This window comes from Heterodontus francisci, chromosome 13, assembly GCF_036365525.1.
Source record: "Heterodontus francisci isolate sHetFra1 chromosome 13, sHetFra1.hap1, whole genome shotgun sequence".
Classification (NCBI taxonomy): Eukaryota; Metazoa; Chordata; class Chondrichthyes; order Heterodontiformes; family Heterodontidae; genus Heterodontus; species Heterodontus francisci.
Genome location: NC_090383.1, coordinates 108,428,832 through 108,443,146, shown reverse-complemented (window position 1 = coordinate 108,443,146; position 14,315 = coordinate 108,428,832). Strand labels below are relative to the sequence as shown.

Genomic DNA, 14,315 nt, shown 5'->3' with positions numbered 1-14,315 from the left:
TTGCAATTTAATGAGGATAAGTACGAGATAATAGAATTTGAGCGAATAAACAAAAAATGGTAGTGTATAGGTGGACAAAGCAATAAAGGAAGGTAAAATAGAATTTTGGATTTTATAAATAGGTCACTGAATACAAAAGTGGAAAAGTAATGAATTTTTACAAAACACTGATTAGGCTACTGCTATGTGCCATTTTTCGGGCATCTAATTATAGATAACTGCTCTCCCAGTTTCTCCCCATTCCTACCTTTGACTTTCTATAATTAAAATCTACTCATTCTTTCTCCTTGCATCATGATCTGCATTTCCTGACTACAAAGTACTGGCATACAAAAAACATACACCAATAGTACCACATTTGTTATGACCAAGGCGGGAGGAGTGCACTGTTACTTCAGTCCCACTTCTCCACAAGTCACAACGTATATTTCAATTTTTCCACTTACTGAAACAGTCAATCACATTCTCCAATTTCCCCCCAGAATAAAGCACACCAACCAGGTTTCTTCAACAAACAACAAAATTATCAGTTAATTATAAACCAAGTTTTAACAAATAAAGAAATAAACACACACAAATTGAAATATTAAAGCCCCTTAGTTATCCTAGCCATCACACACACACACACAACCGGTTAATCGGGAAAAAAGGGATTTTTGTTTAAGGCTGTTACAAAGAAATAGAAAGAATAAAAAAACACTTGGGCTGAAAAGAAGATATGGAAAGAACTCATTTGTTTCAGTGAGGTGTCCCAAAAGCGTCGACTGCTGTCAATAGGATCTTTCTAGAACAGTTCTTTTTATGTGATGTTGGTCATCAGTTTGGGTAGGCTTTCCAAGAGATGCAGCTATGGAAGCTCCAAATTAGATCTTACAGCAGGAACAGCAACAAGGTTTTAGTTCTCATGCATTCGATGCAAGATTTCTTCAAAGATGCAGGATTTCTTTTCAAGAGACAGATGGGCTAGTAGTCTCCTGCAGGTCAAGAAGCAAACTGGCTTTTTTAACAGTTCAAATTGAAACTGAAAAAAGTCCAGAAGTCAAGTCTCATGATCTCCATAAATCTTGGCTCGTCACTTCTTTGTAAACATCTCTCCAAGTCAAAGCTACCCCTACTGAGCTTTTATTTGAAAACATGTGCCTTCCAGTAAGATTTGTTTACTAGCAAAAACCAGGAACCTTCTAGTAGCATCTTTTTTTTTTAAAATCACAACGTTCAGCAATCGCTTTAAAATTCCAGATGAATCAGTGTTCATAATACAAATATAAATTCTTAAAGCATAGTTTACAAAAGAAATAGAAGCAATCCCAAAACACATTCCAAAAGCTGTCAAGGAACATGATATATTAAGATGTGCCCCATCTGACCTCAATGGGAAGGCAAAGTGGAGCCTATTAACTAGCTTCAACTCATTCCTAAATTTGAAAGAGTCCATTTGAAAACATGTTTCTTTACGTGAATGCATATGTAGTAAAATACATGTTGGATCTGGTGCTTTACAGAAGAGAAACTGCAGCCAATCCATTTCACTCAGTTACATTCCATGAGTCTGTTCCCTAAGGGTAAATGGTTGTGAAAGGGACTGACCCCATAATTTCTACAGCATAAATTTATGTATGAACACATATATTAATCACAGTCTAACATCACAAGATTATTGTGTGCCCAGGTTGCAGAATTATTGATTTTGTACCTTATTGATTTCCTTCTCATTATTTATTAGCTTGTTCTGAACTTCTTCCAATTGGTTGCATGCTGAATCCCTTTCTCTCACCAGCTTCTGCAATTGACCTTCAAGACAGGCAACATTCTCTGACAAACAGGTCACCTATAAATAAACAGAACATCATGAATTTTAAACTAAAATAGAAATGTTGGAAATACTCAGCAGGTATAGCAGTGTTTGTGGATAGAGAAACAGTTAACATTTCAGGTCAATGACCCTTCATCAGAATTCAATCATCATTAATTGTAGTTATCCTACAGCAGTGTTATCCAATATGATAGCCATACATGGTTAATTGGAATTCTAGATTTGGCTAATGGTACTTCCCTTTGGTAAATAAAACATGAGTAGTACACACCAACAACTTGTATTTATATAGCACCTTCAACATAGTAAAGCATCCCAAAGCGCTTTACAAGAGCATAAGTAAAATTTGATACCGAGCCACATAAAGAGATATTAGGGTAGATGATGAAAGCTTGATAAAAGAGGTAGGTTTTAAGGAGCATCTTAAAAAGGAGGAAAGAGTGGTAGACAGGTGGAAAGGTTTAGGGATTCAGCCCCAGATAGTTGCCAGGGAGAGGGATGGAGTTGGTGTCTAGGGTAAGGGATTTGTAGCAGGGACTGAAGACAATGGCTTTGGTCTTCCCAATATTTAACTGGAGGAAATTTGTGCTCGTCCAGTATTGGATGTCAGACAAGCAGTCTTCAATGAGCATGTGATCTCATTAGTTAATATTTGCACGTCAAATGCATGTAAACTTTAACCACGTTATAAGTTTGTTGCTAAAACAAGAAGATGAACAGCAGAGCATTTAAGTGTTTTTTGACCCACATATTGAATGAAAATAAGGTCACATCTACAAGGAAGCATAAACCTAGAACTTTCAGAATGGGAATCAGAATTGTTCATCTTTTATGGGCTCTCCTTCAGTTATCAAGATATAGGTAGCTGGTGATGCTTCTTTCCCCAGGTTCAATGATTCCAGACTGGCATAAAATCTATTGAGGCACTCTTCAATACATGCAGACTACTTCTGTAAACACATATCCTTGAAAAAGTTCAGAAGGGGAGCAAAGACCCTATATAGCTCAACCATTACTCTACTTGAATCTTCAAATAATCCTAAAATGTTTATGAAGCATAACCTTCTACTTCAAAAACTATGCCCACTATTTAAGTTGTCTGCACTCTAGATAAAAAATTACATTTCTTCCCTCCTTTTAGATATTCAGAAGCCTCACCACAATCTTCATCAATTATAAATGTAACCAGAATAATCGTAAGTGCCTAATGAATATCACTGACTGAAACAAAAATAAACATCCTATTTTCACCTTTGTTACAAAGCAAGTCCACCTCAAGTACAACCAAATCCCTAATGTGAAGTACCATAACAGTTCTAAAACAAACACTCAACTGGTGTCTGAAAATTGTCTACCTGGGAAGCCCAGGCTGCTACACTTCTCCTAGTAAATACTACAGTGATATAATTACTCTGCAGACATGACCTACCATTAAACATCCCCTGGGAAAAAAGAAGAATCAAAATAAGTGGAGACTCCCGTTGTGAACTCTCCAGCAACTTGCTCATACATCAATAGCAATCAAAAGCTGGCAAGCAGCCCTGCAGACAATTAGAGCCAGATTTATGGCATAATAAATAGAACAGGGAGAAGGAAAGTAGAAATTCTTGATTGAATTGACTATGTTGCACTGTAGAGCTGGCAAACAAAAGTCTTTTTAAGTGTTTTCCTATGGGGCAAGAGTGGCATGATGCCCTCAATGATGCAGTGATCACCTTGGATCCTCAACAGAGCAGGAAGAATGGAAAAAATCTCTGAAATTGGTTTGGGAGGAGAGCCGATGGGCACAGTATGTTTATTATAGGACAGGGTACGGACGTTTCAAGATTTGGAAAATTTGGTTGTGGAGGGCGGCACTCAGGAGGCCAGCAAGGAATGCATTGGAGAAATCAAATCTATAGTGACAAGGTTCAGATAAAATGTTTAATCCAAAGAGCAAAGCAGATGGCTCTGTTACTTAAGAATAAAAACTTGTGAATTAGACAGGTATTGTTCACTTTGGTGAAATACATTAGTTGCGGCCCTTGAATACCAGTAAAGGCTTAATTATTTTAATAGAGACATTAACCTATTTGTTTTATTATCCACAGTGTAATCTCAAGAATAAGAGCGTCATATCAATGCTTTAAGAGTAATAATTGTTGTTTAATTTGAGGAGGTATTTAACTTCAATTCATCTTGTAAACTGAACAATAAAAAGCAGCTCTAAGATTATCTAGTACAATAAGTATCTTACTTTTCCAGCAGATGGCTACAGAGGACATTTATACCTAATTTCAGAAGATCAGCCGGATGCCATCAGAATGAATTGTTGCAATAAAAATTGTAGGTTTGTCAAAAAAAGGCCTTTGGAATAAGCTGCTTGAAAGCTGCACAATTTAACATTACATTTATAATGTGCAAAGTAAATGCAGTTATTTCATGGATTAAATTACCACTTTATAGGTAGCTGGTGATGCTTCTTTCCCCAGGTTCAATGATTCCAGACTGGCATAAAGTCTAGTCTGAATAACTAATTTGCATTAGAATCTATTGAGGCCCTGTTCTCCAGTACTTCATCGATTTATTCAGCTTCCAATAGCAGGTACTTTATGCCACCATTTTCCAGGTTTCTTTTCATACTGTTCTCAGCATTATATTAAAATGAAACTAATTTGAACTTTCAATGATTTAACACCTACACAAATTTACCTTCAGTTCGTTCAGTAATCAAGTCACCAATACCGCATATGCATTTGTGTGTGAGGGAGGGAAAGAACTGTAATATAGGTATAGGTTTTGAACCAGAAGGTAAATAGGCGTTGAGCCCTGAAGTTTGTATTCCTTTAGTCATTAATTTTTTTTTTTTAAAGTTGCTTTGACATAAATTTACAATCAATAGCATAGAACGTGGACTACAAGCTATCAATCTCAATAGTTCTCTTTATTTCAGCCCTTAAAAAGTACAGAATGCCATTTGCAGGTTCTATCAAAATTATTTTACTTGAATTCTTTTCTTTTTGGTAAATGACCCCCAATTTTGTTCTGATATACTGGAATTATTTTCTTCATATTGCCTTAATTCACCTCTATACATAAACCAGCCTAACTCCATGGGTGTGATTAGTGATAGTAACTCACTCCACCTTGAGTGATTCTTTCCTCTAAAATGAGGTGTTCTGCTATAAGCAGTGCTTTTCACTCTACATTTAGCATCTTTCTTCAGATAGCTTCTGTGACTACAAACCCAAGAAGTTGTTACAGTTTTATTACTATCTGTAATCCACAAAGGAGGCAGCCAGCATAGTCTTAGATAGCTATATCTATTATATCTACTTACTCTCAGAACAACACAATACAAGACTGGGCAGTATTAGAGTGATCGGGGGTGGGGAAGATATAGTTCAGAACATTATACTGTGAGTGGGAAGATATCACAGGGTAATACAGCATTAAAGTGGACAGACAGTACAGAATCCATTCTATTAATGGATGTTTAAAATGCAGCTGAAATATGGATACCTGCTTGAGAATCGGCCTAAACTGCTCAGGCCTGATCAAAAGCAAATCAACAAGCTTGAGAAAGACAAAAAAATGTCCTAGCATTTTAGATCTGTAATTTGGTTAGGAAAGTAATACATGTACAGATATGGATCATATATAAATATATCACATTGCCTCAAAGCTGCAGGATTTTGTTGCGACAAAATTAGTTATGCCTACCTCCAACACAACTTTACTTGGTGCAACTGTAGAATGTACCAAGAAAATTGCCCTGAAGAACTGAATTCCACCTTACCACCCACCAGCCCCACCTATTGGCCATAACAGAAACATCAGCAATATTTCAAGTGACAAGCTGATATGCAAGATTCTTTTTTATATCCTGACTTAAATTTCTGATAGCAGATGCATTATTGAAACAAATTTGGTTTATGTTTGGATGGATTTCCAGTTTTTAAAAGAGTGGTTAAGAATATTAGTGCAATTTTCTGAAAGCAGCATCATTGTGCATTGAGGAAGTGCTAATTTTTTTAAAAATGTGTAACAGCCAACACTTTCCTGTCGTACCTTTGATGCCAACTCTTCTCTTTCTTTCCTCATTTCTTCATGCATAGCTTTCTTAGCATTTCCAATCTTTTCCTGCTGAGAAGCTAGCTCCCTTTCTAGCCGCTCTTTCTGACGCAACATCTCATTCTTCAGCTGTTCACAATGGACCAGAGCCTAGAGAAAAGAAAAATCAAACTGTTCTTTGAAACTAAGCAGAACATGACAGGCTAATAGATTAATCGCATTGTACTATGGTTTGGGAATGGAGCCAGATTGTGGTTTCATGTGAGGTCCAATCCGTAAACTGTCTGAGTTCCCAAAACATTACACAGATAAGTTTTTATTTGAATCACATTGCTGTGTTTATTTTTACATACCAATATTAATGTAGTCAATGTAAAAAGAAAAGTGTGTTTGTGGAGTGAAGTTAGTGAGGTGGCATATGATGGTACTTTCTGTTCTCGACATCAACGATGGCAGCACATCACATTAAAGACCATTCTACCGAGGGGAAGAAGCACTTTATCTGCCCGATATGTTCTCATTATTTGCCAATAAAGGCACATTGGAGAATTTATTTTAAAAAGGGTTTCTTTTTCACCTGTCCTGTTTCATATACAGATCAGTGTACTTTATTTTGTAATCCTACAGCAGTAGCTGGTTTGTACCACATAATAAATTGTCAGACTGGTCAGAAAAAGAGAAAATAATTGCTGTAACTAGACAGAAACTATTCTCTTAAAGACACACCTAGTATTGTGAAATCACAGGTTAACAGAGACAAAACATTATTAAAGAATTGAAATGTTGAACTCTTGAAGCTGTGTTGCCTTCATATTTAAGTTTGACTCAGCTGACAGCATGCTCACCTCACCATCAGAAGGTAGCAAAATCAGCCCATACTCCAGGACTTTGTAGAGTGATGCAGCATAAAAACAGGCCTTTCAGGCCATTAAGTCTACGTTAATGTCATTCTTTTTCTCCACACAAGCAGCCTGGTCTATTCCCACACTTCTGTTCTTTCCCAAGCCCTTTAATAGTCCTGCTTTTCGAGCAATTATCTAACACTTTCTGAAAAAAATTATGGATGCTGCTTCAGCAATGGATTGTGTCTAATAATTCAACATTCCTACCACCTTCCATGTAAAGAAACTTTTCTAACTTCTGCTTGAATTGTTTTTGTGGTTACCTTAAACTTGTGCTCTTTTGTTGCTGTCTTGTCAAACAATGAAAACACATCATCACTCTTTACCTTACAGGAAACCTTCATAATCTTGAAAACCTCTTAACCTTCTCAGCTTTAACGATGTCAAGGATCAGTTCTATGAGACACAGTCATCAGCAGAATTACCAGCACGATGGGACTCTACCTTCTAGAGAGATTCAATGCAAGGGTGGGTATCGATGACACAGCTTAGCCAACGTGCATAGGGCACCAGGGGATTGGCAAGATGAACGAAAATGGATCGAGGTTGCTGCAGCCATGCTGTCACCATGGACGCTGTGAGACCAACAGCTACTTCCAGGTCAAGCCATGCCACAAGGTGTCCTGACGACATCCAAGATTCCTGACTGATTACCATTATTGGTGATGTAATTTCTTGTTTGAATGTAGGCTGACCCAGTAGTATAAATACAACAGCTTGGGTTAGGTAGTGTATGTTCTAAAGCCATGATCTGTTTGAACAGCGGAGCAGGCTCGATGGGCCAAACAGCCTACTCCTGCTCCTATTTTCTATGTTAAGTATTGTGGTGAAGGTCTTTGCTTGCGTTGCTCTGACCAGATTGCAGACCCTGGTGTCACGCATCTATGCTGAGTCTGTGTGTGGCTTCAGAGCTGGCAGGTTGACAGTCAACATGATCTTCTCACTTGATCGGCAGTTACAGCAGTGCCACAAACAGCACAGACCACTCTGCGTTGCCTTCATAGACCTCACTAAAGCCTTTGATCTTGTCAGCAGCCACAGACTCTTGAAATTGCTACGGAAAACAGGCTGCCCTCCTGGGTGCCATCTCTTCTTTCCACAAGAAGATGCACAGTTCCGTCAATTACAATGGAGCAACATCAGACGCTTTCAAGATCAGCAGTGAGGTAAAGCAAGGCAGTGTTTGGCGCCAACTCTCTTTAGCATTTTCTTCTTCATGCTGCTGTTGTGCGCTTTCGGCGACTCAAATGGGTGTGGCCACCTGCATACCAGAGCTGATGGCAAGCTGTTCAACTTGGCAAGACAGCACGCAAAGACCAAAGTGCGAAAAGACCTCGTCCGTGAATTGCTGTTTGCTGATGACGCTGTGCTGACAGCCCATAATGAAGTTCACTTGCAGCAGCTGGTAGATCGGTTCTTGCGGGCCTGCAAGGAGTTTGGACTGACAATCAGTGTCAGAAAGACCAAAGTTATGGGCCAGGACGTAGTGACTACACCTTCCATCAACATCGTCAACCTCACTTTGAAAATTGTTGATAGCTTCACATACCCTGGATCAACAATCACCAGCAATCTGTCCCTTGATGCTAAATCAGCACCAGGATTGCCAAGGCCACAGCTGTCATGTCAAAGTTGTCATGCAGGCCCCCACCTGCCAAGAATGAGGCACACATTATTTTGCCACATGAACATTAAAACTTAAAATTGCTGCTGGGAAGAAAAGAAGACCTATTACAAGGGGTTGCCAAGCCCGAATGGAAAGACATTTGCATAGTAACAGGCAGTACTTGGAACTGACAAAGTGGCCACTCCCTGCTCCAATTTAATCCACTATGGACCTTTGATTACCAGACGTTGAAGGTAGAAAGGCTAGCATTCCAGGTTACCTGCTAAGATGGCCGAATACACAAACAGAAGTGGTCAGACCAGTTTAGTTACATGACTAACTGACTGTTGAAGATTTTTGAATTTGAACTTGCCAGAGAGTTTTGGAACTCAGAAAGCTCTTTGCTCCTGGACTGAAAACATCTCTCTCCTGTCTGCTCCCATCTCTTTCTCACTGAACTGAAGACCCATTGAAGACACATGAACCCCAAGAGAGAAAAGTCTCCGACAGTGAACAAGGTTTAAGAAGAATACTGGGCCCCAATGAAAGCAAGATGACCTACAAAAGGACTACAGTGATCTTGAAGCACAGTAACAAGAAACTCTTCTGATATTGCCTCAAACCTCTCCATTTTATTTTTCTTCTGCTCTTTTCTGTCTCTATTTGCATGTGCGTATCATGCATGTAAGCTAGCGAGGGGCAGGACGTGTATCCATAGGCGTTAACCAAATTAGAGTTTAAGCTTTAATAAATTTCACTTTTCTTCTTTAAACCTAAGAAAGCCTGTTTATGCTCATTTCTTTGCCTTATAATTGGAAAGTGGTAAACAAGGATTCATCAAAGGGGGAGCTCAAAACACAGTGTGTTTAAACAAAACACTGTCACAAGACCAGGTGAAGGCTGAAAGAGACCCCAAGACACCTTTCTCACCTGGTTGCAACAAAGTCAAGACGACGAGTGCGCACCAATGGCAAACTAAGCGAGAATACAAAGCTTTGCTTGTACCAAGCCTATATTCTCAGCACCCTCCTTTATCGTAGCAAAGTATGGACAATTTATGTAAGCCAAGAAAAGCATCTGAACATCTTCCATCTCTGCTGCCTCAGATGGATATGAGGCATCTCCTGGCAGGACAGAGTGCCGAATACCTAAGTAAACCAGCGTGCAGGAATCCCCAGCATGTTTGCCTTCGAGTGAGAAGTGACTCTGTTGGCTGGGTCATGTGCGCCGAATGGAGGAAGGCCGCATCTCCAGATACATGCACTATGGCAAGCTTGCAATTGGCATGAGACCAACATGTCGCCCACATCTGCGATACAAGGATGTCTGTAAGCGAGACCTCAAGCTGATGGGGATCAGAGTCGATGCATGGGAAGCCTGCTGACCGGAGTTCCTGGAGAATGGCAGTTAGGAAGGGCATGGAAAAAGCAGAGGTCAAAAGAATTGACCAGATGGTGGAAAAGAAAGCCCAGCAGAAGGAAAAAACATCAGTTAACCTCGGGCCCATCTGTGTTCATCTGTGGAAAGATTGCCACTTACAAGTCAGCCTCTAAAGCCACAACAGGCGACGTTCAACTCAGAAATGACATACACCCCAGGCGCAGTCCATCATCTTGAGACAAACAGATGGCTACTACTACTATTACTTGTGAGTTCCCTTTGCTGTAGTAAAGGGGAAGATATCAGTGGAGCTGCTGTGAATCTGATAACTGTTCACAGAAACTTCAGAGCAGTAAATTTGACTCAAAGCAGCTAGTAACGATGACAGAAATGTCAATGAACTGGATGTAGCTGTGGGTGAGGGAGGTTCGGGGCAGTACAGAAATAAACCAAATATTTTAACATTTCCCCCTTATGATGTTCAGCAATTTCTATTTCTAGAACAATCCACAATGCTTGTTTTTGTCCCTCCCTCTCCAACAGAACTGTAAAATATACACATCTCAGTTACTATACAAGAGCCATTCTTTCCTTTAAGACTTCAAAGTGGCCATAACAGAATGAGGCCAATCCATCCTGTCTCCATTCTGCAGCAAACAACTCTCTGGCCTGCCCCTGAATCATTAACCAAAACCTGATGCTCCCATTAGTAGTCTGACACACTAGCAAATTGCAAGTTTGCTTTGAAAAGAAAAAAAAAAGTTTAGCAAACAATATTTATACAACAAAACTTTAGAAACTCATCAGTTATCAGCAGCCACTCTCTGTCTAGTCACTTCTCGCTGTTACCAATACTAGCACTGGGCCTAGCCTTAGGGCTGGATTTTGTGGCACCAGCGAGGTTCCTGGCACCAGGCCAAAAAGGCAGGGGGGAACCCCACTATGGCCTTTCTGAACCCCACCCTGGGTGCAATCTTGTGTTGTTCTGGCACTTAAGTGGCCAGTGCAGGGAGGTGACATGCCCTCTGTCCCCCGCCTCCCACTACAATTCTATGGGACCCCCGCTTCCAACCCTGCTTCAGGGGGGGGGCCAATAAAATCCAGCCCATAATCTTCATTTTGTACACAATCCAACTACTTGACTTTGACCAAACAATCAACCCAACTTCATCTGTATTATAAACTCTGCCAGCCTACCTATGACTGAAATAGCCAACTGGCCTATAATTTTTATCAGGATCCTCTAATGTAAACCATCAAATTAGTCCCAATGACCTTTCCACCTCAAGTAACTTTAGTACCAATTTTCTTTGGATAATAATGTCCATTATTATGGCGGGCAGCCATAAAGACAGGGCTAAATTGTGGCGAGTCGAAGAGACTTAGTAGTTGGCAGGAAAAAAGACAGAGGCGCAAGCGGAGAGCCAACTGTGCAACAGCCCCAACAAACAAATTTCTCTGCAGCACCTGTGGAAGAGCCTGTTACTCCAGAATTGGCCTTTATAGCCACTCCAGGCGCTGCTTCACAAACCACTGACCACCTCCAGGCGCGTATCCATTGTCTCTCGAGATAAGGAGGCCCAAAAGAAAAAAGAAAGAATGTCCATTAAATGTACTCCACCCAGCTCTAGCGATTCTACAATCCTAATATCCACCTCTTGGTGCAATCTGAGAAAAAATGTCTTTATTTAATACTTCTGCCTTTCTCTCACTCTCCACTACAAGTTTTTGTCCTTCATTGTTAACAACCCTATTCCTACCTTGATTACAAATGTAGGCATTAAAAGCCTTTTTATTGCCTTTCAATGAATTGGATTTTGCTGTACTAATAACAGGGTGGCTGTCAGAACTCACCATTATCATTATGCAAAACGGAGAGCAATTTCTGGCAAATACACATGCAGAGTTAAACAGAGAAATCTAGAAGTTGCTGTTAGTGATACCCTGCTCCTCCACAGGCTGCACTGTTGCAGTCTTCGCCAATGGAATCTGTACAGAAATTAATGTCATGGCATGAACTTTGGCTAATTGCCACTTTTGTCACTCCAAAGAGAGAAAAAGTTAGAACCTGTATAATAAGGAGTAACTAAGGTTTTAATGATGTAATATGTGAAAAATCTGCTGAACAACCTCTCTGGCCCTGAAAATTTAATTTTGCAATAGTGGAGTCTCATTCTCTAAGAAAATTAAAGTTGCAGATTTAAAAAAATAGAAATTAAAATAATATTTTTGAAATTTTTGCTTTCCTGTTCAGGATCATTTTACTCATGCAGGGCACACAACAGCACTTGTGCAGAAACCTGAAATCATTCTGAACATTTACGATTTCTGTCAGTGGATATTTTTGTGCTGATCAAGGTGAGGGGTTTTAGTGCTGGGAATGCTTTATCTTCTCAAAGCACTTGACAGCCAAATAAAGTACTACTGAAGTGAGATACAAAAACAGAAAATGCTGGAAATACTCTGCAGATCAGGCAGCATCTGTGGAGAGCGAAATAGAGTTAATGTTTCAAGCCGTGACTGAAGTATAGTCACTGTTGTAAAAGTAGGAAATGCGGCAGTCAATTTGCACAAGGTCCCACAAAAAAGCAATGAGATAATGACCAGATAATCTGTTTTAGTGATGTTGGTTGAGTCTGAGGTTGTGTAAGGAACTATATAAATGCAAATCTTTCTTTCTCTACACTGTCCGTGAAGCACTCTCAGATCAAGGTATAACGGTTCTGATGTAAGGTCAACAGCCTGAAGCGTTAATTCTGTTTCTCTCTCCACAGATGCTGCCAAACCTGCATTTACTATTTTTACAACACTGGGTATTACAGCTACTGGGTCATGCCTGCTTTGTCTTTTTGTTACCTGCATTTTCTCCAAGTTGGCTTCTTCTGCTACCTCCATAGCTTGTTTCACTTGTCGATATGCAGAGTCTTCCCTTGCTTGTACTTCATTTACATTGCTTCTCAAAGTTGCCAGCATAGTTGTCAAGTCATCTCTTTCTCTACACAAAGCAAACAAATTCTATCCTTATTACTGAATTATTGTAAGTTGCTCGGATACATTTTTTTAAAAATGTAAAAACACTGTTAAGAGGACACAGAATTTTTCATGGTTCAGAGACAAATTAATTTTTTAAAATGCAAAGCAGCAGTAAATATTACTCCCTGAAATAAGGAAGATGTGCATCCTTTAGAAAAGCAGCCAGTGAAGTACACAAAGTCAGAAGGCTCCATGCCCATTTAAGGGAACTTTCAAAAGGGAATCCCCTGGATCGTCACATGTAAAAGGTAAAACTTGGATGTGCAAAAGGAATCAGCTGAAACTGATCAGCAGACTGATGTCAGGCTATGGAGAATGAAGCGCCCAGGGACTGGTTTTGGAATCACTTCTGTTACTGATCTACATAAACAACTGGGATTTAGAAAGACACTTGTAGTTACAGAATTTCTGCATGGAAGGTTCATAGAATCAGTGTTTGTAAGGTGTTCCCAGAGGCCAGTCTATCCCATTCAGCAGCCAAACCCAACATTTCTGTGGTCAAACTGAGGAATGACAAACTGTACAAAACTTTGAGTGACATGGGTGAGACATAGGACTTATCAGATTTAAATTTCCTGCACTCTGGCGAGTTATGATAACTGATGTTAGTTCCTTGAACATGGGAGATCTGCTGACTTAATCAAATTGGAAATGTAGACAAGTGGGCTACTGACCTTCAGGTTTAACATCAATAAGCCAGCTATGTCCCCAAGTATTAATATCCCCGCTTCTCTTAAATCAGTGCTGACATTGGGGAACATACTTTTCTACTTTAGGCACCCAGCATTAGCATCAAGCACTACTTGATCAGATATAACATAGGCAAGATGCCTGACAGTAAAGTCATGCCTATTCTAGTTCAACAATGTACATTAATCATATCCCCAAATGACCACCCCCACTGCACCATTTTCCACATCAGCCAACTGTGTAGTTTTTTGAGCGATGATTACCAATTTAACACTGATTAGCAATGTGTGCAGTGGCAATCTTATGCTGAAGAAGTAACCAGTAAGTGTTGGACTCTGGACAAATGTTTCTGTTCCCCAGTAAAAGACAAAGTATTAAATCAAACAGCAAATAATAGTTCATGTTTTTAAATTATGCATTTGCCAGACCAAAAACTTTGTCATGACTCTGGTCAAATGCTTCTGTTCAACAATTGTAATTTAGCCAACATAATAGATCATGTTAACTCTGGTTATGGTTGTGTAATTATTGTAACAGTTAAAACTAATCTAGATTAAACAAACTGTCTCACTATGGAATTTTAACTTCATTATTTACCCAAACTGTGATAACTGTTAGCATTTCAGTCATTAACAACTGACTGACAAACATTTATCATGCTTTAGAAGAAATTTCTGCTATTAATTTTAAGACTAAATAGGAAGGATGGCAGTAAGGCTTAGATTTACCATGTTTCTCAGAGATGTCTTAAAATGCTTCACATACAGTGTATTGCATTAAAATACAGTGACTGGGGATATGTAAGCACGTTCTGTCATGTGCAATTTTAACAAACCAT

The 14,315-nt window shown here is 39.4% G+C and overlaps 1 protein-coding gene across 12 annotated transcripts in view; it reads right to left on the bottom strand.

Annotated features, from left to right (window-relative positions):
- The window catches only part of sdccag8 (SHH signaling and ciliogenesis regulator sdccag8), a 402,434-nt gene that overhangs the window by 337,483 nt on the left and 50,636 nt on the right, over positions 1–14,315 (bottom strand). For all 12 annotated transcript variants that reach the window (XR_010976277.1, XR_010976278.1, XR_010976282.1 and 9 more), the window contains 3 exons: positions 12,611–12,749; positions 5,864–6,016; positions 1,694–1,828 (listed from right to left, as the gene is read on the bottom strand). Coding sequence is in view for 6 of the 12 variants with exons in the window: in XM_068045388.1 (XP_067901489.1) it covers positions 1,694–1,828; positions 5,864–6,016; positions 12,611–12,749 (427 nt within the window). In the remaining 6 variants the exon portion in view is untranslated. The remainder of the gene's footprint in view (positions 1–1,693; positions 1,829–5,863; positions 6,017–12,610; positions 12,750–14,315) is intronic.